The 25376-nt window shown below is 36.6% G+C and overlaps 1 protein-coding gene across 1 annotated transcript; it reads left to right on the plus strand.

Annotated features, from left to right (window-relative positions):
• Positions 1-20837: 20837 nt before the first annotated feature.
• Positions 20838-24948, plus strand: LOC147477955 (tryptophan aminotransferase-related protein 2-like). Its single transcript, XM_086584403.1, has 6 exons — positions 20838-22070; positions 22103-22124; positions 22366-22669; positions 23649-23929; positions 24291-24595; positions 24708-24948. The coding sequence occupies exons 1-6, from the start codon at positions 21821-21823 to the stop codon at positions 24890-24892; spliced, it is 1347 nt and encodes a 448-aa protein (XP_086440529.1). The 5' UTR covers positions 20838-21820; the 3' UTR covers positions 24893-24948.
• The last annotated feature ends 428 nt before the right edge of the window (positions 24949-25376 follow it).

Genomic DNA, 25376 nt, shown 5'->3' on the forward strand with positions numbered 1-25376 from the left:
AGATGCATGAATAGCACAAATTCTCTTCAAAATCACTAAACATTAGGATTTTGAACATTGGAATGAGCTATCTACAGATGATAATATGCTGGATTGGAAAACGCCCCGAGTGTCTAACAGCTTTAAAGGGTTGCTGGCCCCCCTTTAGCCCTTTCTTATAGTTCAGGAAAACATGTACTGAAGGAGGTTGCAACAGATCAGCATTCTAGCGTAGTTGCAGGCCTAAATTTTGTTCTTGCCGAATATTAGTTCCCTTTTGACAAAGGTCACCAGAATGTAACTTGACTGAGTAAAATTCTATAGGCTTTCTTTACCCCACTTTATTGTTTATCTGGATAGCAAAAAAAAAAACTTTATTGTTTATCTGTGTCAAAGATGTTGGTGTGAAAAATGATTACAATCAGAAATTGTTACGAAGACGATTAGAAGCAGAACTTGTTCTCTCCATGACACAAACAAGTCAAAAACAAAGCAATCACTTCAGTGCAACGAGGAACTCATTAATTCAATACAAACATCTACGCTGGAAGCTGGATAAATGTAATTTGAGAGAAACTAGTCCAACAAAAACGACAAAATAAAACATAATAATGATAATACATTGTGTGCGCTCTGTGTTGGAAATGTGAATGGATTTGTGTCCTCATGGGTTTGAACCCATGACCTATTGTATCTACTACACTCTAATGTGGGGGGCTTTAGTCCCACATTGATTACTAAACTTAAGACTCTTAAGTTTAAAGATATTGGATATAAGGGATATTGTGGAAGGATAGTTTTGTAGAGATATAAGGGATATTGTAGAGAGTTTCTAAGAACAATATCACACGCTCATCCATTGTTGTATCTTGGGAGGCGAAGGAAAACCATGTGCCTTAAGGAAATTGTGCAATCCTCGATGATAAGTTTTACTTGCTTTCTTATTTATGTTTTTCGATACTAGTTGATTACAATCTTAAGACGAAAAAACTTGTGATTATCTAGTATTGTGCTCGCTTGTTCTTTATACTGCTAAAATGGAAAAACCTAGTGGTAAGTCCGGTCAAACTTGAGATTTTTTGGCAGAAATTTTAAGCCCGGCATGATGAAAATGCGGTTTTATCCGACTACTCGAACCGGTTGAATGGATTTCGATTGAGAAACCCATTTACAATGAAAATGAAGATGAACCCAGTCGCTTTTGGTGGTGTGGACGGATGGGAAAAGAAAGATTATTTATGTCGAAATTATATACTTGATTGTCTTTCCCTTGATTTGTATGATGTTTATCTTTGTGTAATCGCTACTGAATTGTGGAATTTGCTTGATAAGAAGTATGCTAACAAGATCACGAGGTTCTAAGAAGTTTCTTGTAGGAAAGTTTAAGAATTCAAGATGGAAGATGGGAAATCTGTTGTTTCTCAAGTGGAGGAGCTGCAAATAATCATTCATGAGATTTTGCAGGAAGGTTATAAAATCTGCAAAGGTTTCCAGGTTGCTTCCATAATTGAGAAACTCCCTTCCTCGTGGAAGGAGTACAAAAACAGTCTCAAACATAAGAAGAAAGAGATGACCCTAGAAGATCTGATCGTCAACCTTCGGATCGAGGAGGATAACAGAAGGCTGAAATCAATGTGGAGACTTCATAAATGAAGGCTAAAGGCTAACCCGTTGAAGGTAACGCTAGTTCTTCTAAGTCTAAATCAACTAAATTTCCGTCAAAAATAAACCATATGCGAACAAGAATAAAACAAATCCCAACCTCACTTTAAAAAGAAACCTTACAATCCACGAAATTCATTGCTATGTGTGCGGATCACGAGGTCATATAGCCCCTGACCAAATTCAAAAAAGGTCCGAATGATGGGAAGAAAAAGATAAGGCACAAGCAAATGTAGTTCAGATGGTAACTTTTCTCACGTGTTCTTGAGGTTAACTTGGTGAGTAACATGACCGGTGGGTGGGTAGACACCGGGCTACCAAACACATCCGTGGCACTAAAAGTGCATTTCGTCCCTTCACTCCTCCGGGAGAAGGAGAGAAAGTCCGTTCATGGGTAACTCATCTGCTTCTAGAGTTGAAGGAAAAGGGACTGTTAATTTGAAGTTCACTTCTGGAAATGTTCTTAATTTGAAGGATGTTCTTTATGTTCCTGATATTAGGAAAAATCTGGTTTCTGGTTCCCTTTTAAGTAAGAAGGGGTTCAAACTTGTCTTTGAGTCAGACAAATTTGTTCTGACTAAGGGGGGAACCTTTGTGGGTAAAGATTATTTAGATGAAGGCTTGTTTAAGCTCAATGTAACTGATTTTGAATTTAATAAAGCATCTACTTCTTCTTATATGGTTGAGTCATTTGATCTGTGGCATAGTAGACTTGGACACGTTAATAATGTTTCAATTAAAAAACTGATGCATCTAGGTAACATATCCAAGAATACTATTTCTGAAAATAAGAGATGTGAAGTATGTGTAGAATCTAAATATGCTAGGAAACCTTTCAAAAAGGTAGAAAGAAACACTGAGTTGTTGGCATTGATTCACACTGACTTATGTGATCTTAAAGGTTACATGACTAGAGGAGGTAATAAATATTTTGTTACATTCATTGATGATGCTTCACGTTTCTGTCATGTTTATCTTCTTAAGAGTAAGGATGATAGCTTAGCTAAATTTATTTCCTTTAAAACTGAAGTTGAGAACCAGTTAGACAAGAAAATAAAAATAGTTAGGTCTGATAGAGGAGGTGAATATTCTGGTCCTTTCAATAAATTTTGTGAAAATAATGGTATTGTACATGGGAGATCGCCCTTTATGCTCCCCTAATCCAATGGGATAGCAGAGAGAGGAAAAATAGGACTCTCAAAGATATGATCAATTCAATGATCAATAGCTCGGGCTTCTATAAACCTATGGGGAGGCTTTGCTAACGGCCTGTTATATTCTCAATAAGATACCTTTTAAAGACACGATAAAACTCCATATGAGATGTGGAAAAATAGGACACCGACTTATAGATTCTTTAAAGTGTGGGGGTGTTTGGCTAAGGTATCTATACCAACACCCAAGAGGACTAAACTTGGCCTTAAAACTGTAGATTGTGTCTTTATTGGGTATGCACGTAATAGCAAAGTGCCTCACAGTTTTTTAGTTTTCAAATCTAAAAATAAATTTGTTGATGATAATACCATTATTGAGTCTAGGGATGCTGTCTTTTTTGAGGATAAATTCCCATTTATTGAGAGATCTGGAGGGACTCCGAGTTCTTCTAGACTTGCTCCTAGAGTTCGAGAAGATTCTTCTGCTGAAGATGAAATTGAACTCAGGAGGAGCAAGAGACCTTGGACTAACACCTCTTTTGGACCTGATTTCCTTACTTTCTTGGTAGAGGAGGATCCTCAGACCTATTCAGAGGCCATGTCATCTTCTGATGCGATTTTTTGGAGGGAGGCCATTCTAAGTGAATATGAGTCCATTATAACCAATAACACTTGGGAGTTGGTTGAGTTGCCCCCTGGTTGTAAAACTATTGGAAATAAATGGTTATTTAGAAAGAAACTTAAGGCAGATGGATCCATTGATAAATATAAAGCGAGATTAGTAGCAAAAGGCTATAAACAGAGAGAAGGGTTTGATTTCTTTGATACCTACTCTCCTGTGACGAGGATTACATCTATCAGAATGTTAATAGCCTTTGCTTCTACTCGTAATCTCGTAATTCACCAAATGGACGTTAAAACGGCATTTCTAAATGGGGAATTACAAGAGGAGATATATATGGATCAGCCAGAAGGGTTTGTTTTAGAAGGCCTTGAGAGAAAAGTTTGTAGGCTAAAGAAATCTCTTTACGGTCTCAAACAAGCTCCTAAACAGTGGCATGAGAAATTTGATAGTGTGCTAATCTCTAATGGTTTTAATATTAATGAGGCAGATAAATGCATTTATTGTAAATTTGAGAAACAATCTGGTGTAATTATCTGTTTATATGTGGATGACATGTTGATCATTGGAACCAGTTTAGAGACCGTCAATAAGACTAAATCTTTTTTGAGTAAGCATTTTGACATGAAAGATTTGGGTATCGCTGATGTCATTCTTGGCATTAAGATAGTGTATAATTCTGAAGGAATTACTTTGTCTCAATCTCATTATGTAGAAAAATGCTTAAAAGATTTAATCAATTTGACATTGTGTACCGCCGTAACACCATATGATCCTAGTATACATTTGACAAAAATAATGGATTAGGTGTATCTCCTTTAGAGTTTTCTAGGGTTATAGGCAGTCTCATGTATCTTATGAACTGCACTAGACCCGACATAGCTTACTACCGTAAGCAAACTTAGTAGATACACTATAAATCCCAAAGAATGAGCATTGGGATGCTCTTATCGTGGTATTGAGATATTTGAAATATACTTCAAATTATGGTGTTCATTATGGCGTATATCCAAATTTGGCTTGAGGGGTACAGATGATGCCAATTGGATTGCCGATTCTCGAATCTAAATCCACTAGTGGTTATGTGTTCACTATGGCGGGGGTGCGTCTTGGAAATCATCTAAGCAAACTTGCATTGCCCGCTCCACTATGGAATCTCGAGTTTATAGCTTTAGACAAAGCTAGTGAGGAAGCAGAGTGGATCGGGAATTTTTGATGGATATCCCGCTTTGGCCTAAACCTGCTCCACTGCCTCTATTCAATCGTGATAGCCAAGTTGCTATCTTGAGGGCCAAAAATACTTCCTATAATGGGAAATCTCGACATATTCGTCGAAGACATAACACTGTGCGACATTTGTTAAGAGATGGGATCATAGCTATTGACTTTGTGAGGTCAAAAGAAAATTTAGCTGATCCTTTAACTAAAGGCCTGGCTAAAGAGCTGGTTTTTAGTACATCGAGGGGGATGGGGCTAAAGTCTATTAAAGACTAATTGCCTATTTAATTAAATCACCGATAACTGACACCCAACCTTCGTGAATGGAGATCCCAGGATCAAGGTTCAATGGGGAAACAAGTTATCTGCGTGATTTGTGGGGGTACTACACCTAGAGTGAAAACTCGTACCCATCCCTATGATGTAGTAGTACCTTCGATCATTTAAAGGATGAGTGAATACTCTTAATGCTTTCTATAGCTGGTTTTTCCAGTGGGGTGTAAAGATACAGTACACTCCTGATAGAGGCACCTATATGAGTGAGGAAGTAAAGCCGCTTCCTATGAGAACTTATAGGCTTGTTCTCTAGAGCACTCATGAAACCTGGGAAGCTCATGGCTATACGAGCACAACTGAGGGAACTCTATGATGATTTTTGAAGTTATGTGTGTTACCTGTTGACTTGGCTTACATATATGTTGAACAGTTCAAGACTATGGTCACCGGTCAACTAGTAATCCCGACAGACAAACACCAAGCGAAGGTTCAAGTCGTATGACACCTTCAGCCCATTCATAACTTCTCCATACTCCAGACATTCTTGTTTTGTTTTTTCTTCTCTTCTGTTTCTTAATAATTCCATTCATGTGGGGGATTACAAGAGGAGATATATATGGATCAGCCAGAAGGGTTTGTTTTAGAAGGCCTTGAGAGAAAAGTTTGTAGGCTAAAGAAATCTCTTTACGGTCTCAAACAAGCTCCTAAACAGTGGCATGAGAAATTTGATAGTGTGCTAATCTCTATCATTCATGTGGGGGATTGTTGGAAATGTGAATGGATTTGTGTCCTCATGGGTTTGAACCCATGACCTATTGTATCTACTACACTCTAATGTGGGGGGCTTTAGTCCCACATTGGTTACTAAACTTAAGACTCTTAAGTTTATATTGGTTGTTTCCTTATGGAGGGATAGTGTAGAGAGATATAAGGAGGTGCTCGCGCACACACAAGGCCTCCTTGGTTTGGGGGCTCTCGGGAGGTGGGAGCTCCAGAAAACCTTAGTGCGCGTGTGCCCACACACGCCGCTAGGGGTGCAAATCCACCCAATTGGGCTTCATGCGGGTGGCAGTGATCGGACTTGTTTTTTTGGAATCTTTTGGTTTTTTCCAAAACTAAAATTGTAACCGCTTTTCTTAACAATATTACGCTTTTTAAGACATTAAAAACTGAGTCGCGACTCTCGCTTTGAGTTCATGAAAGTGTCGATCTATAAAACCAAAGTCTCTTTGTTTATCAAACAGTCAACACGACTTATTGTTCTTAAAATCAAAACCTCGCCCGAGTATCTTTGAGAGTTTCTATCGAAGTAGGTCATTGGCTGGTGACACGCCATCCATTGTTGTATCCTCGAGACGGCGTGCTTGAGGCTGGCAAAGAACCATACCGGGCGGCGTTTTTTAAGCCTTAAGGAAATTGTGTCGAGCACAATCCTCAGTGATAAGTTTTACTTGCTTTCTTATTACTGTTTTTCGATACTAGTTGATTACACTCTGTTCTAAATTTGTACTCAAATGACATAAGTACATAACAAAGAGAATCTAAGAAACACAAAACATATCTGAAAGATGAGTAGTAGTATCAACGAAGGGAAATGTTCAAGAAGATAGTGTGATGTGAAGCTTAAGAAAAAATTAGTGAAGATCTGATTAGTGTACAGGTTTGAAAATTCTATAAGAGTAAGAGATTAAAATAATAGTAATAGCTTTGAAGAAACTCAAATTTAATGGAGAAAGAAGACTCGTACAGCTTACTGTTGACCGAAGAAAATTGAAGATTAAGGCCTGGTTCTGTAAAGAATCAAATAGGAGACTGAAACGCCACCAGTCTGACATCTGAAATTCCCAGATTTGATTTGACAAGAGTAATCTTATTGAATTCAATGTTCACAATTAGATTTAATCATGCATCAGCAAACAATTAAACAATTATCTATGACAATCAAACTGAAAAATAAAACGAGACAAGACACAGAGATTTTTTTTAACGTGGTAAACCCAATCACTGTGAAACATCCACACCACTGCCTTTCACAAGTAGTGGAAAAAATCCACCAAATAAAATCAAGTATTACAATGTCTTGTGCTCACATCGAAGTATTAAGACTCAAAGAAAGAACTACTCACAACGGGGATCAAATCCCATGATTACCCGAATACCGCATTCTTCCTTCTATCTTTGACTCTTTCAATATCACACTTCTCCACTTGTAGTCCTTGACGTTAAAACCTTCGGCTCTTGCAATCTCTCAAAGCATAACTCTTCCTTTCAAGTAGGAACAACTTTAATCAATTTGGATTTTGGTTTGGGAATTTTATTCCTCTCAAAATAGCATCACAAGTAATCACAACTCTAGATACATATGTGAGAAGAGTAATGGAGAGCAAACAAATCAGCCAAACAATCCTCTCTATAGCTTGCGGTTCATCAACCAAACACAAAGGTACAATTTTTCTTTTCTTTTAACTCTCCATGGCTTCCTTTTGAGAATAGAAACCCTTATAAAGCCTTGGTCCAAGTCTCCCCCTCAACTTGGAAACCCTTTATTAGATAAAGCATATCTTATATTAGATAGATAAAGCATATCTACCTTCAGTTGTAGCAAAGGATTTTGTCCATTATATTCGGTGGGTTTGTTACGAAATATGTCCAACATATATGGGCGTTTCAATCTCCCCCGTTGGATATCATTTCGTGACAAAACCACCTGTACAACTAAGTAGTCAGCACTCACTTATGAGAAAACAAAAGTGCACTGAATGACTCGAGACTTCCCAAACTCAAGACACCCAATGCATTGTAATCGTCTCCAATTCAGCTCAACTTCGGATGAGATCGTGAAAGTTATTGTAGCTGCACAATAAACAAAAACATCATGATACCAAAATATAACAAGCTCTAGGAATCACAAACCATTCTCCCCCTTTTTGTCACGAAAGACAGACTGAAAATATGCAAAAGAAAAAAAAAACACAGTATAATAGATAGAAATAAATGGTAGTAGAAGCAAACACAGCAAATGTCGAGTAAAAATCTTTATTCTCCCCTTTGACGAAAAGCAGTCCATTAGAAAAACAGGGAGATAAACAAACAATGTGCTCCCCCTCATTGATATATCTACTGGCAGCATGTGAGGCATTTGAATAAAACTATGCAACTGAAAACTCAAAAGGTATGTAATGCAACATACACTCCCCCTAAACAAATACATCCTTGGTAGAAGTTTATTAGAAACTCCTCCTAATCCGTACACCTCCCCTTAAACCAATGCAACTCCCCCTTAATCAAACCTACCTAGACCTCTGTCAAAATATATCAGAAATGCTCAAACAGTTTCAGCAGTGAGACAATTGCATCCTGCAGTCATTAGAAAAGCTCCATAAGAAATGGAACTGAGACATCAAAAGAACAACACCTGCATGTGTCCAGAAAACTTCAAACAGTTCCAAAACTCTAAAGTCTTGATGGCACAACATCCCCATACATTTAGCAGGAAGTCCTGTACTGAACCAGTAGGAGTTAGAAGACACGGTTGGTACCATTGGAAAGCTTGAGAAGTCTATTTTTAGGAACAACAAACTGTTTGTAAAACAAATAAGAGAGCAGAAAGTTATGCGCAATTTACTGACACATGGCAGAACCAATGCCCTTAACAATTGAAGGCATGAAAGAAAAATGCAATCAAACAATTAAGAACCAAAGTTGAACATGTTCATGGAGAATAATTCAAATACACGGCAGCCAGAAAACTAATTTCAAACTTGCACCTTGTCCCATGAAAAATGCAGAAAAAAACAGTTCATATAATCAATTGAAACATGAATCCCAACTTAAATTTCTGCCATAATGCCAAGCCACATTTTTGAATTCTTTTTCGTGCTCCAAAGGCCTAAACACATGCATTTAGAAAACATAGTTACCCACTTGTGAGGATTGACAAAATTGAACCATAAGTGAGTGAAATCCATAACTCATAATATATAGATAGATTATACAACAAGCGTGTATTTATTTATTTATTTATTTTTTATTTATTTATTATTATTTTTTTCACATAGATATATTGGAGAGGAACCATCCCTTGTAACAGGCCTTCGATTGGTAAGTCCAGACCAGTTGATCTTAGATTACCAGGTGGAAACCCCTACAAATCTACCGACCCGGGTGGTTACATGCATGTGCTCCAAAAGAGAGATAGGAAGAGTTTATATAGTGGAGAGGAACCATCCCTTGTAACAGGTTGTCGATTGGTAAGTCCACACCAGTTGGCCTTAGATTACCAGGCTTAAACCCCTACGAATCTACCAACCTGGGTGATTACATGCATGTGCTCCATAAATTAAAAATATATATAATACGTTGAGTTGCAAAGATTTCACAAACTTATAGAAAATATGTCATTCAGCTTATGTGAAAAACTATAAGACCTAAATAGTGGCATAAGCGTGTTGTGTGTGTATTGCAAAAATCCAAAAAAAAATGGCGAAACATTATAATAGATATTCATTGTTAGATTGATATCACAATAAATCAGATGAACTGAAATTTAATCAATGAACCTTCACACAACAAGAAACAAGAATAAAACAATAAACATTGTATGCCAGTAAGAGAATTATAGTTCATGAATAAATTCAACATGTGCATCTCTTTTTGTTTGAAAATCTAATAAAATGCATTCTCTCTCACACTCTATAGTCTCAATAAGAAAACAGATGCGTGCAAAGAAGTGGGAGAAAAACAACGTGAAAAACAGGCTAAACAGAAAACAAAATGCAAAGGAAACAAAACCTACAAAACACTAGGACATAGCCTGCGCGTGCGCGAGGGAAGCACAAGGCTATAAAGAATGCAACTCTCATCCTTGAGATGGACTACCACCAGACTTTCGCAAGTCTAATAGCAACTTCAACTCATCCTTCCGCACCCATATGGATCTACTACTGTGAGAGGAACTATATGCATGAGTCACATGAATAGATGAAGATGAAGAATTGTTGTTATTCTCACTGCCATTTCCCTTAGTATGTTTCTTATGCTTAGAAGTCTTGGACTGATTTCTAAAACCCATATGTGTTGGTTTGAAGGTGGGCTGGTGAGTAGGCTTCCAAAATCCCCTTCCAATGGAAAAAGGATCAGGGAAAGTATAATGATTGTCCCAACAATATGATGTCAAATGCCCTCTCCTACCACAGTTATAGCATTTTAAAACTCTAAAAGGCTTCTTCTTTTGAACGTTACCCATAGTTTCAGTACAACTATTCTTAAAAATGGCTAAATTGGGAAGAACTTTAGGTGTAGTTGCCTTTACAAACTTAGTGACACGAGAGGTATTCTTTGATGTACTAGTATTTTTAGAAAATCCGGGACCTCTCTTGTCACTTGAAGCTTTTCCACTCCAAGCATTTTATCAAGATTTTCGGAGCCAACATAAAATGAATTGAGCTTTTCTTGAGTTGAAACTAAATCTGCCTTTGTATGCTCAAGATCAACCATTGTAGAGTTGAATTTCATCTCAAGGGAATTAAACTCACTCTCCAAACTCTCAAGCTTTGTCACATAAACAGTTTTTTCTTTGTCAAGTATTTCAACCTTGGCAGACATGCTCTTGTAAGCTTTACCAAGTTTGACATACTTTTTAGCCGTAGAAGCATACATATCCTCCCAATCAACATTTTCAATATCAAGGCTAGTACTACCATGAACACTAACATCATCAGAAAAATCGGGCAAGGTATGTGAATGAATGCTAGAAGTGAATGCAACAACTTTAGCAGCAAGATCATCATCCTCACAAGTGGCATTCAAACAATCAGTCGAACAATCACTACCACTATCATCCCAAGTGACTTTTAAACTTGATTTTTTCTTTTCATAATTACTAGAAGTCTTTGTAGGACAATTATGGGAATAGTGACCATATTCTTTACATTTAAAACATTGCACCTTACTCATGTCCACCTGAGTTTTGTTGAATATGGTCTTCTTTCCTAAGACAAGATCAGACTTCATCGCATGTTTCCTTTTTATGAGTCTTTGAAACTCTTTACTCACCTGCTCAATCTCTCGGTCGATATCATCATCACTATCGGAGTCATGTGAGACACCATGATGTGAGAAAATCCTAGACTTAGAAGCTAAGGAGGTACCCTTGAATGCTAGAGTCTTCTCATTCTTAGGTTTCTCCATCTCAAACTCAAAAGTTTTTAATTTACCAGCTAAAGTATCCACCGACATGGTTTTGAGATCATGCGCTTCTTGAATAGCATCTTTACGTGACCTAAATCTCTTAGGAAGTGATCTCAAAATCTTTCGGACAATTTGCACATGTGGATAATTAAGACCAAGAGCTTGACTGTTGTTAATAATATCTTGGAGTCTAACAAAAAAATCATCAAAACTTTCACTCTCCTCCATTCTCAATGTCTCAAATTGGGTGGTCAATAACTCAAGTTTACTTTCCTTAACTGTTTTGTCTCCCTCATGAGTCATACATAGTTTGTCCCAAGCTTCTTTTGAAGTGGTACAAGAAGATATACGCCGAAACTCATTAGGTGACATAGCCGTAAATATAGCATTAAGACCTTTAGAATTAAAACTAGATAGAGTTTTTTGAGTTTCATTCCATTTATTCCTAGCTATGGGAGTGGTGACAGCAGCAACACCCTCTCCAATGGTCACACTAGGCCAAATCCAGCCATTCTCAATGGCAACCCAAACATCATCACCTAAGGCTTGTACATAGGCAATCATTCTAACCTTCCAATAAGGAAAGTTAGACCCATTGAAAAATGGAGATCTGTTAGTTGATCCAAGTTTATTAAATTCCATCGGGAAAAGAAAATATATCTTTTGGGGAAAAAATCAAACTCTTAGGGCTGTTAAACCCAAACAAAGAGCACCCGCTCTGATACCAATTGAAATTCCCAGATTTGATTTGACAAGAGTAATCTTATTGAATTCAATGTTCACAATTAGATTTAATCATGCACCAGCAAACAATTAAACAATTATCTATGACAATCAAACTGAAAAATAAAACGAGACAAGACACAGAGAATTTTTTTAATGTGGTAAACCCAATCACTGGGAAACATCCACGCCACTGCCTTTCACAAGTAGTGGAAAAAATCCACTCAATAAAATCAAGTATTACAATGTCTTGTGCTCACATCGAAGTATTAAGACTCAAAGAAAGAACTACTCACAACGGGGATCAAATCCCATGATTACCCGAATACCGCATTCTTCCTTCTATCTCTGACTCTTTCGAATATCACACTTCTCCACTTGTAGTCCTTGACGTTAAAACCTTCGCTTTGCAATCTCAAAGAAGCATAACTCTTCCTTTCAAGAGAACAACTTTAATCAATTTGGATTTTGGTTTGGGAATTTTATTCCTCTCAAAATAGCATCACAAGTAATCACAACTCTAGATACATATGTGAGAAGAGTAATGGAGAGCAAACAAATCAGCCAAACAATCCTCTCTATAGCTTGCGGTTCATCAACCAAACACAAAGGTACGGTTTTTCTTTTCTTTTAACTCTCCAGGGCTTCCTTTTGAGAATAGAAACCCTTATAAAGCCTTGGTCCAAGTCTCCCCCTCAACTTGGAAACCCTTTATTAGATAAAACATATCTTATATTAGATAGATAAAGCATATCTACCTTCAGTTGTAGCAAAGGATTTTGTCCATTATATTCGGTGGGTTTGTTACGAAATATGTCCAACATATATGGGCGTTTCAACATCCACCATAAATGATAAACCTACCAATTCTTCCTTCAGAGTTCAAACATCAAACATAAAGGTCCAACTTTATAAACCATGAAACAAGATCTACACCACCAATGCTAAAACTTAAAACACATATCAACCAGCAACTGTTAGATGTAAAACTGTGTGCTTATGTACCCAGAGTATCTGAAAAAGCAAGCAGGCAGTTTTTTTTTTAAAAACACATATTCTAGCCTTCTAGGGTGTTCTATGGACCAAGGAAAAATAAATGTTGTATTTTTTAGAGCATAGCATATTCCATTTAGCGACCTGCTGTCTTCACTTTTTGTAGGAATTGAACCTAAGATTTCACTAAGACACCTACGTAGAAAAGTAATCTGCTTCCCCTCTAGATCTGCTGTCATTAAGCTTATAAGTTCTATCAACTCTAGAATAAACCAAGTTAAGAAGTCCATATCATCCCACGAAAATTTGAGATTACTCAATTAAAGTAATCTGCTTCCTCTTTAGGTCTTCTCTCATATATATGGAGTGACTTCCATTAGTGTTATCACAAACAGGAAAACAATTTAATATTTGAAATAGTGGTGAGCACTAGAAGTGATCCATTAAATGCCTAAATCCAGTCAGGTTATTCATCACAAACTACAGATGAGACAACCACAACAAAGAACTTTAAAATCCATGTGTGTGCTCTGCTCTAAACTCGTATGACATAAGTACATAACAAAAGAGAATAACACATAACTTATCTGAAAGATGAGTAGTAGTTCCAAATTTCCAATAGTATCGACGAAAGGAAAATGATCGAGATGATACGGTGATGTGACACTTAGAAAAATTAGTAATTGACTCCGGTTAGTGTACAGTTGAAGAGTCTACAAGAGTAAGAGATAAAAAAGATGAAATGGGCTCAGTTGGTAAAAGAAGCTTTGAAGATACTCAGGTTTAATGAAGGAACAAGACTCGTACAACTTATTGCTGACCAGAAGAAAATTGAAGTTAAGGCCTGGTTCCGTAAGGAATTGAAATACAAGCTGAAAACACCACGAGTTTGACATGCGCCAAAAACATACCAACTCTTCCGATGTACTAAGTTAGTTTAGAGTTCAAACCGAACGGTCCAATTCTATAAACCACAAAACAAGCTCTACATCACCTATTCTAACTTACATCACCTATTCTATGGAACAAGGAGTGCAGGCAGATGGCAGGAGATTGTCCAAGTGCCAAAAGAGGAGACTAAAAAAAAAGGAACCAAGACAAAGAATGGAGACCTAGAGTTGAGCAAGTAAGAATAGAAGAAGAAGCAGGGCCAAGTAATGAACAAGAGAATCTACAAAATTCTCAAGAGGGTACAATAAATGGCTCAGCCGAGCAAAATGTGATCTCCAGAGGGATGGGAACAGAAGTAGTAATACCCATGGTAAACACTAGTGAACAAACAAATGTGTTTGAAGAGACACAAGCTATTGTCATTCATATGAACGACAACATTGAGCCTCTAAACTCGATGATGGAAGAAGAGAAACTCATGAGGTTTAACATTGAAACAGGCAGATTTCATGTGTTGACAGAAATATCTGAAACAGGAGAGGCATCAGACAGAGAAGTTGAACATTTCCATGATCGAGTCAGGGATATTACCTGTATTGAACCTGAACCCTTTACTCTAGAACCTGTCAGACCAGGCATGGTAACTAGATCGGGAAAACAGTGTGGAGGGGGAAAGAGTATGAATCAAATCAAGCAGAAAGACTATTCAGCAAAGAGTCATAACAGTGGCAAGAAGGCAAGGGGTAGACCAAGAGGCTCCAAAAACAAAAATCACCGAATGAGTACATCCATGTGTTTTTGGAATGTTAGAGGTACTAATGAGGTGGAAAAAGCTAGGGAAACCAACAACGTTTGTGTGGAGAAGAAATTGAGTGTTTTCAGTCTCCTAGAAACCAAGGTTAGACAAAATAAGTATGATCTTATAAGAAACATTTGTTTCCTGTCATGGGAACACATTAACAATTATGGTAAAGATCCAATAGGTAGAATCTGGATATGTTGGGATCCTTATCAATTGGAGATCATCAAGCTATAGGAATCTGACCAATACATTCACTGTAAAGTTATCTTCAAGCATACCAATGAAGAATTTCTCCTTACAGTGGTCTATGCAAGGAATTCCAAAGCTCTTAGACTTGATTTATGGAAAAATATCCTTTTAATTCAAGGTGCAGTAGCTATACCTTGGACACTAGTCAGTGATTTTAACAATATCACCAAAGCAGAGGAGAGATTTGGAGGCAGTCTAATGCATCCAAGAGAAGCAAAGGAGTTTGTTGATTGCATTCAAAGATCTGGATTAGCATATTTAAGTTTTAACGGCTTCTTTTACACTTGGAATAATAAGGTAGAAGGTAGAGGTAGAAAAATTAATGACTAAGATTGATAGATGTTTGGTGAACAGCTCGTGGAATGATGAGTACCTGTCTTCAAAGGCCAAATTTCTGCCTCATGGAGTTTCAGACCACTCTCCTATTCTCCTGTTCTGGAATGACTACGGAAGAAAGGTTGCACCCTTCAGATTTAAGAACTATTGATTTAAGAACTATTGAACTGAACAAAGAGAATTCAAGTTTATGTTGAAAGAAGTGTTGGAAGTTCAACTGTTCTCTAATCCAATGTATGTTCTCATGCAGAAATTGAAGAGTCTCGAGGAAAGAATTAAGCCATGGGCCAGATATAATTTCTCTAATATTCATGTAAGAGTGGTCCAAACAAGGGAATTTTTAAATGATATATAGAGACAAGTTCAACCCAATCCTGGGGATCCATTTTTGGGTCAGCAAGAGAAGGAAGCTCTAAAAAAATATAGTGAACTGGCTAGGATCGAAGAGGCTAAAATCAAAGGTACTCAGGACAGTGAATGGATGAGAGAAGGAGATAAATGCACTGCTTTCTTCTTCAAATCTCTGGAGGATAAGAAAGCAAGAAGAGGAATTTGGTCTGTTCAGAATGCTCAAGGAGTTAATATCTTTGGCCAAGATGAAGTATCTAGAACCATAGTTGATTATTATGCCGACATTCTAGGATCTGAAGCTGAGGAAATTAGTGGCGATGAGTTCTTTAATAGATTGCAGGTCAAAGCAACTGTTCCGCCAATCCTACAGAGATCACTTGAATTAGAAGTCACTCCAGTTGAAGTCTAGTCAGCTTTATTCGACATGAAAGATAACATAGCCCCTGGACCATATGGGTTTACTCCTTATTTCTTCAAAAAATGTTGGTCTCTTGTTGGTCATGACTTCACTTTAGCTATCTTAAATGCATTTAAATACTGCAAAATTCCTAGAGGTGTAAATACTACATTCATATGTCTCACCCCTAAAGTCAACAACCCCTCAAAGGTTAAAGATTTTAGACCTATAATATTATGTAACACTACTTATAAGTGCATAGCTAAGATTATTTCGAATAGGATTAAGATAGTCATCAATGATTTAGTACATGCTAATCAATCAGCTTTCATTCCTGCCAGATCAATTCAGGATAATATTCTCTTATCATATGAACTTCTCAGAGGATATGACAGGAAGCACGGAACTCCTAGATGTTCAATCAATTTGGATATAAAGGAAACTTATGACATGGTCAGTTGGGATGCTATCATGGCTATGCTCAAAGTCTTCAAGTTTCCACCAATCATGAACAGGTGGATAAGAATGTGCATTGCAACTCCAACCTAATTTAGTAATGATAAATGGAGCTCCTGAAGGGTATTTTGGTGGTGGAAGAGGTCTACGTCAGGGAGATCCGCTATCCCCCTTACTCTTTGTTCTAGTGATGGATGGAAATTCTAAGTTATGTTTTGATTCAAAATATCTCAAATAGATCTATCTCATACCACTCAAAATGCAGGAAGGCGAAACTTTCACACCTTTCATTTGCGGATGATGTGCTCATGTTCTGTAAAGGTGAAAGTACATCAGTCCAAGCTATCAAGGTATGTCTAGAAGAGTTAGGTAAAGCTACAGGATTAAAGATTAACAGTCACAATACGTCTCTTATGGCTGGAGCTTTAAATGACCAAGATGTTTCTACTCTAGTTTTAGTTCTAAATGTTGAGTTGATTAAACTTCCAGTTAGATACCTCAGACTTCCTCTCATCTCAGCAAGATTTGACATTCGAAAATGTCAGCCTCTAGTAGAGAAAGTCACGCACAAAATCACAAATTGGAAGTCAAGATTACTATCCCATGCAGGAAGGCTAATCCTGATCAACTCTGTCCTGCTAGCTTTTCATATATATTGGGTCAGAACATTTATTCTCCCGAAGACATCTCTTGAACAGGTGGAAAAAATGTGCGCTCAATTTCTTTGGATTGGCACTATCATGAAAAAAGGGCACCACCAAACAAGCTAGAAGACTATTTGTCTCCCGAAAGACGAAGGAGGATTGGGAGTAATTAACTTACAAAGATGGAACATAGGAGCGTACTGTGGGCTAATCTTCAAGTTAGTCACAAGGGTGGACACGATTTGGGTAGACTAGATATGGAAGCAACAAATCAATGATCAATTTTTCTGGTTGATGAATATTCCCAAAGACTGTTCATGGACATGGAGAAGTATATTGGAAACCAGGAGAGAAGTAAAAAAAATTATCAGATATACAATTGCAAATGGAGAGGATACCCTTTTATGGCATGATATATATTATTATCATTCCCCGTTGATTGAAGATATAGAAGCCAAGGCAGAATGGGCATTTCCACTGAATACGAAGGTGAGCACTCTTATTTCTTAAGGAAACTGGAATTCTAAAGTTACGGATATGAGGTCTCTAACCTTGAAAGAGGTAGTTATGGTTGCAGAAATCAATAAGCACCTTACCTTGGACAACATAGTATGGACTCCTCATCAAAGTGGTAAATTCACGTCAAATAGTGCATATACAGCGATGTCTTAGGTAAGAGAGAAGAAAAAATGGCACAGTATGGTTTAGGGGAAATAGGTATTACCACGTCATTCATTCACAACCTGACAACTCTTCTCTAACAGTATACCCACCCAGGATAGGCTGGTCCAGAAGAAAATAATTACTCAATCTTCTTGTTGCTTATGCAATAATAGTAGAGAGTTCTCCTCCCATCAGTTCTTTGAATGTTTTTACTCGAGGATCTTCATCACCAGTGGTGGAGCCAGGAAATTGGGTGAGGGTACGTGAGCCACAACTAGTCACTATAAAAAAAAATTAAAATAAGATAACACCCAATTTGTCGAATTTTTGTTTTCCTTGCATATTTTTTAAAAGTATAAAAAAAAAAAAACAATTCAAATCCCATCACAAAAGACATGTCAATTTTGGAATTACAAAAGATTGATTGCTTAATAGATTGATTTAGGAGAAAAAAATAAATACACGGACATTTAACTTTGGAAAATTAAGAACTTAAAAAGAAAGTGCCTAGACATATATGCTTCTTACAAATGTATATGCTTATGGAAACCATTTTAAAATTCCACAAATGAAAAAAAAAATGAATTCTTTGGAACTGTAAGGAAAATAGTCCAAAAGGCATTAGGAAAAAAAATAAGCACTTAGGCGCAATAAATAATATTGTACAATGTTTAGACATTTTTTTTGGTTAAAGGGTAATTAATATTAATAGCAAAAAATGGTGTTACGGACTTACAAAGCGTTTCCAAAGTCTAGATTGGGAATATAATTCCCATATTTACACTTTCTAAAAAATCTGTAGTGGGTAAGCAAAAATTGGATTTTCAAGCTAGCTTGTTACTCCAACATGGTTTATGAACCCACCATTTTTTAAAACTATACATGTTTAGACACTAGTACATTTTTGTTGTCGTCACTTTAGCGTTTATTTTAATTGTTTTCATTTTCATTCAATCCTGCGAAATTCCTATCAATGTCTTAAGTAGATTCAAAAGTAATAAATTCACTACAATTGACAATCAAAAAAAATTATGCAACAAATTAAAATTGTAATGGACACGAGTAACCGATAGATCGAATTCATTACATACAAAATTGAATTATAATTAATAAAATTCATTAATAAAAAACTAAAAAAATAAGATATTGGGGAATTAAGGTTTAGAAAACATACCAATAAACATACATATGAATTATTGGGACTGAGACTTGAGAGTGTTATTACTTTTTTTTTTCTCTTTCATCTTTACACCTGGCAAAAGTGTTGTTTATCAAAATACATAAAATTAGAGATAGAGAGCTTTCTCACGTTAGTTAGGGGAAAGGAGTTTTTATTTTGGGGTCAAGTCAAATACACATACCATTTGAGAGTTTATTTTCAATAAAAAAACCGTTTTCATATATATATATATGGTAGTTACTGTTTTTTGAGTATTATCGAAAAAATTGATAATAGAAAAAAAATAAAATAAAAAATTTAAGAAGTTGAGGGTGAGCTAGGGTGTACCTTGGGCCCCCATCTCTTGTTCAAAAGCCAATATTTTCGCTCATCACTAGAGTCAAACAAAATGTTGGGGATAGTAATTTGTTTGAAATAGAAATGCCAACAGAGAATGGACTTCACTCATGAGGTTATGTAAAGCAAAAGATGTTGGTGATATCTACAAAATATTCATTTGTAATATAAATGAGTTTTAAATAAAAAAAAATAAATAGTATAAGGAAAGGAGGAACGCGACGTTTAAAGATTTCAACAAACTACTAAACCAAATTTTAGGGCGCTAGCCAATCTCCCCATAGTGGTTAACAAAATGGTAAGAGATATGATGAACTATTTTGCAAAACCGTCTATATGGTAGTTACGAGGTTAGAGATTCGAAAAAAATAAAAATATAAATTTAAAAATCTGGCTCTCGGTGACTAAACATCGAGTTCCAGTTCAAGTAGTAAAGTAACTTATACTGCTTATGGAAGCCTCCTTAAGATGGTAGAATTAAAGCAAACACAGACTGGTCCTTGAACAGTAAAGGCCTAGGACACGGTGGGGTGATGAGAAACTCTCAGGGTAGAGTTTTGGCTGATTTCAGTGGGAATGATGGGCTCAAATTGGTGATCTTACAGGAATTAAAAGCAATAGAGATCTGCCTAGTCAGATGCATTATAGAAAGATTCAATGAAGTTGAGCTGGAATCAAACTCTTTGAGAGCTATAAATGCAATTAACAAGTTAAAAAAGCATTCTTGGTACTGCACTGATGTTATTGCTTCCATTGATTTAAAGAAGTCTGTTCGATTCATTTCTTTTACTCATGTATTTCGAGAGGTTAACAGAGTTGCAAATCAATTATTTAGCTACTCTTGTGTAGGAAAATTGTGTTTGTACTGTTCACTTTGGGCCTCCTCTGGATAGAGAATTACAAGCCTATGTAAATGAGGATGCTAGTGGGCAAATCTATGTAAGAAGACATTGACATTTTAATATAGGTGAGGGTCTGTCTAACCCTAAATTATTTGTTATAAAAAAAAAAAAAAAAAAACCCAAAAAAATATAAATTTGTAACAAACTTAACTACAAACTTGTCATCATTTATGCCACACCATTAGGAATCAATTAGGTGAGTAACGAAAGTTGTTATACGGAATTAGGCCAACGACACTTGCCCCATCTAAAATCTTCACTATGCACCCTCCAAATTGGTTCCTATCAATATCGACAACAAACACAAAATCCAAAAAGCTTGAATTTTGTAATTTTTCAACTCGAGTTTAGAAAATGCCACATAATCTTATTTCGACTAATCATCATATAGTTTGTGACCAATCCATGTCATTAGAACATCCTAAAGTAAACAATAAACTCCTCTAAATCTATCCTATACTGCATGACACCTAAGCATTTATTGTCGTCCCTCGGCGAATCAAGTTGCTTGAAGGGGACCTAAAATATCTTGTGATGCCAAGTCACTCAACTTCCAACTTGTATGGAAATCCTCCATCACTGACTTCCCAACTCGACAAGTGGAAAGAATATCATCAAATGGGAGTTCCACATCATGCATGTGAGTTATTATACTTTGCCTTCATTCCTTTTGCACCATACCTAACTAGTGCTAACTAAAAAATAAATGATAACTAGTGGTCCACACACTACCACCTAGGTTTGAAGGACCAGTCTTAATTTGAAAACGAACTTTAGGCTAAGAACCTAAAATAAGAACACTTAAAATAGAATATTTTGGCCAATTCAGTAGCGCATGCTTCGTTCCTCACTTATTGTATATATATAATGATGATAGAAGAAGATGAGGGCAGCAACTTTTTTGTAAAAGTTAAAATAACTGAAAAATAAGCTGCTAAAAAGCCCCATTATGGAAAGCCTGTGTAAGACAGTGAGACTGTGGAGAGCATGAAGAGTGATGGGAAGGAAGAGAAAGAAGCTGTTTTTTTTAATTTTAAGTGAGTTGAACTTGTTGGGTTGCTTCGAAAGCTGAACTTGCGTTTACGTGCGCTTTGATTTGGTGTTTTTGAGATCTAGCATTGGAAATCGAAAGATTTGTTTTATGTGTAAGTCGGTTTCTTGGTTGGAGCATGTTCTTTAAGTTATCTTTCAAGTTCTGAATAGCAAAGAAGCTGAAATTCTCTCTTCAAAGTCTCATATCAAGTGAAAATCACAGAAAAGTGGAAAGTTTTGAGTAGAGAACAGTGATTCATGGTCTGAATGTAGTCTTGTGAGTGGTTTTTCAAGTTCATTCGAGTAGCTAGCAAAGAAGTTGAATTACTACTGGGCTCTGTTGAACTGATTAACAAGTTGAAGTCATATATAGTGATTGAGCTTATTTTGAGTGAAAAAAAAAACTCTCTTTTTCCAAGAAGACCATAAACAAAACTCACACCTAACAACTTCTCAAAGAAGAAGAAGAAGAAGGAAGTATTTTAGAAAATAAAGAGTTTCTAAATATTTTACTACTTCACTCGACTCACCCGGTCTCTTCTAAAAATATATATATTTATTTATTTTTACCGAAATTAACCCCTCTCTATCTCTATCTGAAATCACCTATCAATATAGCTGCATTAATACCACGCTTATCGCTTCATACATTTGTCATTATTTCTTTGTTTTTCACGTTTTTTCTTGCTTAAATCCCCATAAGTCACCACAGAGGTTTCCATTTTTATTTCTGAGTTATTATTTGATTGAGAGAGAGAGAGAGAGATGGGGAAGAGTAGTTCAAAGGGTTTAAGTGAAGGAGGGTTTAAAGTGTTTTCTTTGAAGAATGTGTTGATGTTATCCATTACTTTAAATGTGAGCTTATTGTTAAATCATTTTGGGTTAAAAGATGGAATATTACAAAACAATGTTGGTGCTTCAGTCATGACTACTACTACTACAGTGGCACAAGATAGTAGCAGAAGCTGTTTTTCTAACTGTACAGTGGTGGAGGAGATTGAAAACGGTGGTGGTGGTGGTGAGAAAAGAGGCAGGAGCTGGCTGCAGACTCCGTTGTTAATCTTGATCAGTAAGTAGTAGTATAACTTCTAATTGTTTTAAGAATTCTATCCTATGTGAACTCATTTACAAGTTTAAGGCAGATTATTCACTTATTGCTGAATATTAGTGAAGTCTAATTTTGTAATGCTGCATTATGTTCTTACTCTTCTTACGTGGATTCTGGATTGCTGAGACCTGCTTTATATTTTCAACATTGTTTTCAGTCTCAAGCACTTGATAATGTTTTCTAATTTCAAATGTGAACACAGTGGTGACCCAACAATGTTTGAACCATTTTGGCGAAAGATGGGAGACCGAAGTACCATTGTGATCCCTGGATGGCAATCCATGAGTTACTTTTCTGATATTGGAAATCTGTGCTGGTTCCTGGAGCCTGATTTTGCCAAAGAGATCCGAAGATTACATAAGTTAGTTGGAAACGCAATTACAGAAGATCACTACATTGTGGTGGGAACCGGTTCAACTCAGTTGTTCCAGGCTGTACTCTATGCGTTGTCTCCCCCAGATGCAACTGATCCTGTTGATGTGGTGTCGGCCATGCCTTATTACTCTGTGAGTTCTTAATGTCTATTCCATTTATGCAGTGCTAGTTTTCTAACTGTCAAGACCTTCATATATTTTTTAATTTGGTACATGCCATTATCACATTGATAAAAATGCTCATTTAAATGCATGTTCCCTAGTTAGAATTCATATGCATGTTCCCAAATTAAATTATCTAGAAGTACTGTTGGATCCATTTTCATGTCATGCTAAGATGACATATAAAAGGGCAACAACTGATTCACTTAAATGTCTTGTCTCCATGCTTGTCTCATGCAACAAATTGACAGCTTATCTTACCTCTTAGGTCTTTATTATATAAAATTTTGATGTTTGATAGTTCAATATATAATTCAATATATATTCCTTTTATTGGCAGAATTCTGATAACTGGTAATAAGAATTTAATTTCAATATCACATAGCCACAAGTAGAGATAAATAGTTATTTAATAGCACAGTCACATGATGGTCGTCAAAGTTTTCGTGAATCGCATGGCATTTGCTCTATGCACATGCATATCATCAAAGTCCTTTTATTTTAAAAGAATGCTAAAAGAGTGATAAAAAAAAAACAAAGATAAAGAGCATCTATCGATGGAGAAACTACAGTGAGAGACAAAGAGAGGAAGACAGATGTCCTTTTACCGCCAACTGATGGCCAAGAGGGAAAAGTTTGGCAACATGGGTCGAGGAAGAAGCTCAGATGGACACCTTAAAGCCAAGTACTTCACTTTCTTCCAAAATAAGTGTATTGACCTTGAGATTTTGTTTTTCTATAATGCCAAGTCAGATTTATTTCCAGTATAAAACTCATGAAGAATGACCATGACTTACATAGACTTTTGATTATAATGTGCATAGCCTTGCTCTGATGTTTGTTCCCAAATAAATAGTAGCATGAACTACAAGACTAATTATATCTCCTTTAAGGAACATATTATTCTAATTTATGTGTCTGAGTAGTAGTGTTTCTTTTGTTCTTGCAGTCATATCCATCAGTCACTGATTACTTGAAGTCAGGACTCTATAGGTGGGGAGGAGATGCACACACTTATAACAAGGAAGGAGCTTATATCGAAATGGTGACGTCACCTAACAATCCTGATGGGCATGCTAGAGAATCTGTAGTTAATCTCGGAGGAGGGACCAGAGTCTATGATTTGGCGTACTACTGGCCGCAGTATACGCCAATCACATCAAATGTGGACCATGACTTGATGCTATTTACAGTTTCAAAAAGTACCGGTCATGCTGGCACACGTATTGGGTATGCTGTCTCAAAGCCTCCTCTATACTGCATATACCTTTTATTGTACTTAATCCTAATAAACTGTTTCTTATTGTATCATAATAATCTTTAATGCATGATAACAAGGTTATTCTAAGTAATAGATTTAATTAAATGCTAGGCAACTGAATGGTGGCTAACCCTAAAACTCTAAGTAATGGCCGAAACTTGAATTCTGATTACCTTGGGTTATTGCTTCTTAAAGTTGATTATATTATTTCAGTGCAGAGGATGGTTCTATTGCATATTAGTTCATTGTCTGGAATCACTGTCATCTGCTAGCTTGCATTTGTGACAACGAAAGAGTTTCCATTTTATTTACTTATTTTTGTACGTTCAGGTGGGCCTTAGTCAAAGACAAAGAGATTGCTAAAAGAATGACAAAGTTCATAGAGCTCAACACAATAGGCGTGTCAAAGGATTCACAGCTACGAGCAGCGAAGATTCTTAGAACAATATCTGATAGTTGTGAACATATGGCTACTTCTGATCACTCCGAGTGCTTTTTTGAGTATGGTCGGTTTCTAATGGCTAGAAGATGGGAACAACTGAGAGATGCAGTTAGACGTAGCGGGATGTTTAGTCTTCCGGAGTTCTTACCTGACTTTTGCAAATACGCTGGAGTGGCCACTACACCACATCCTGGTAATGGGATTCATTATAATTAGGCATATTTATCTGTCTATCATAACTGATGCATTAGTCTGGTATTATTCAAAATTTACTAATAATATCTTGACATATGTTTTATATGCAGCCTTTGCTTGGTTGAAATGTGAAGGTGAGGTACAGGACTGTGAGAGCTTCCTTAGAAGCCATAAGATCTTGACAAGAAGTGGCATGCATTTTGGTGCAGATCCGAAGTATGTTAGGGTTAGCATGTTGGACAGAAATGATACTTTCAAGCTTTTTGTAGAGAGGTTGTTAAGTATTAATTCCTGACACCTTTTGGACAGAATTATCATAAATAAAATAGTTTTTTAGTGTTCCGTCCCCAACAACTTTGCCAATTAGTATTCCGTCCCCAGTTCTTCCTTTATTAGGGCCTGCTTGATAAAATTCCCGCTTGCTGGGCAAATATGTTTAGGGAAAACAATTTCCCACTTTAAATTTTGTTGGCAAACTACCTAGCAGGAAAATAGAGTTTTGCCGCTGCTTGTTTCGTCAACAAGCAACTGTTGGCAAATCTCATTTGCCAGGTTTGACGGTGCTTGATAACACAATTTTTGCCATTGGCAAATTCGGCAAATAATTTTTGATCAATTTCAACGTAGTTTTGATCATTCGCTTCTCTCATTATCTATCTCTGTCAAGGTTAGCCTTCTCAACTCTCTCTCCCTCTCTCAATTTTGGTCGAGTCTCTCACACTCCGGAACGTACTTCTCTTTGCAAGCAAGGTTAGCTCTTCCTCTTTCATTATCCAGCT

This window comes from Coptis chinensis, chromosome 9 (assembly GCF_015680905.1).
Source record: "Coptis chinensis isolate HL-2020 chromosome 9, ASM1568090v1, whole genome shotgun sequence".
In the NCBI taxonomy this organism is placed as follows: domain Eukaryota; kingdom Viridiplantae; phylum Streptophyta; class Magnoliopsida; order Ranunculales; family Ranunculaceae; genus Coptis; species Coptis chinensis.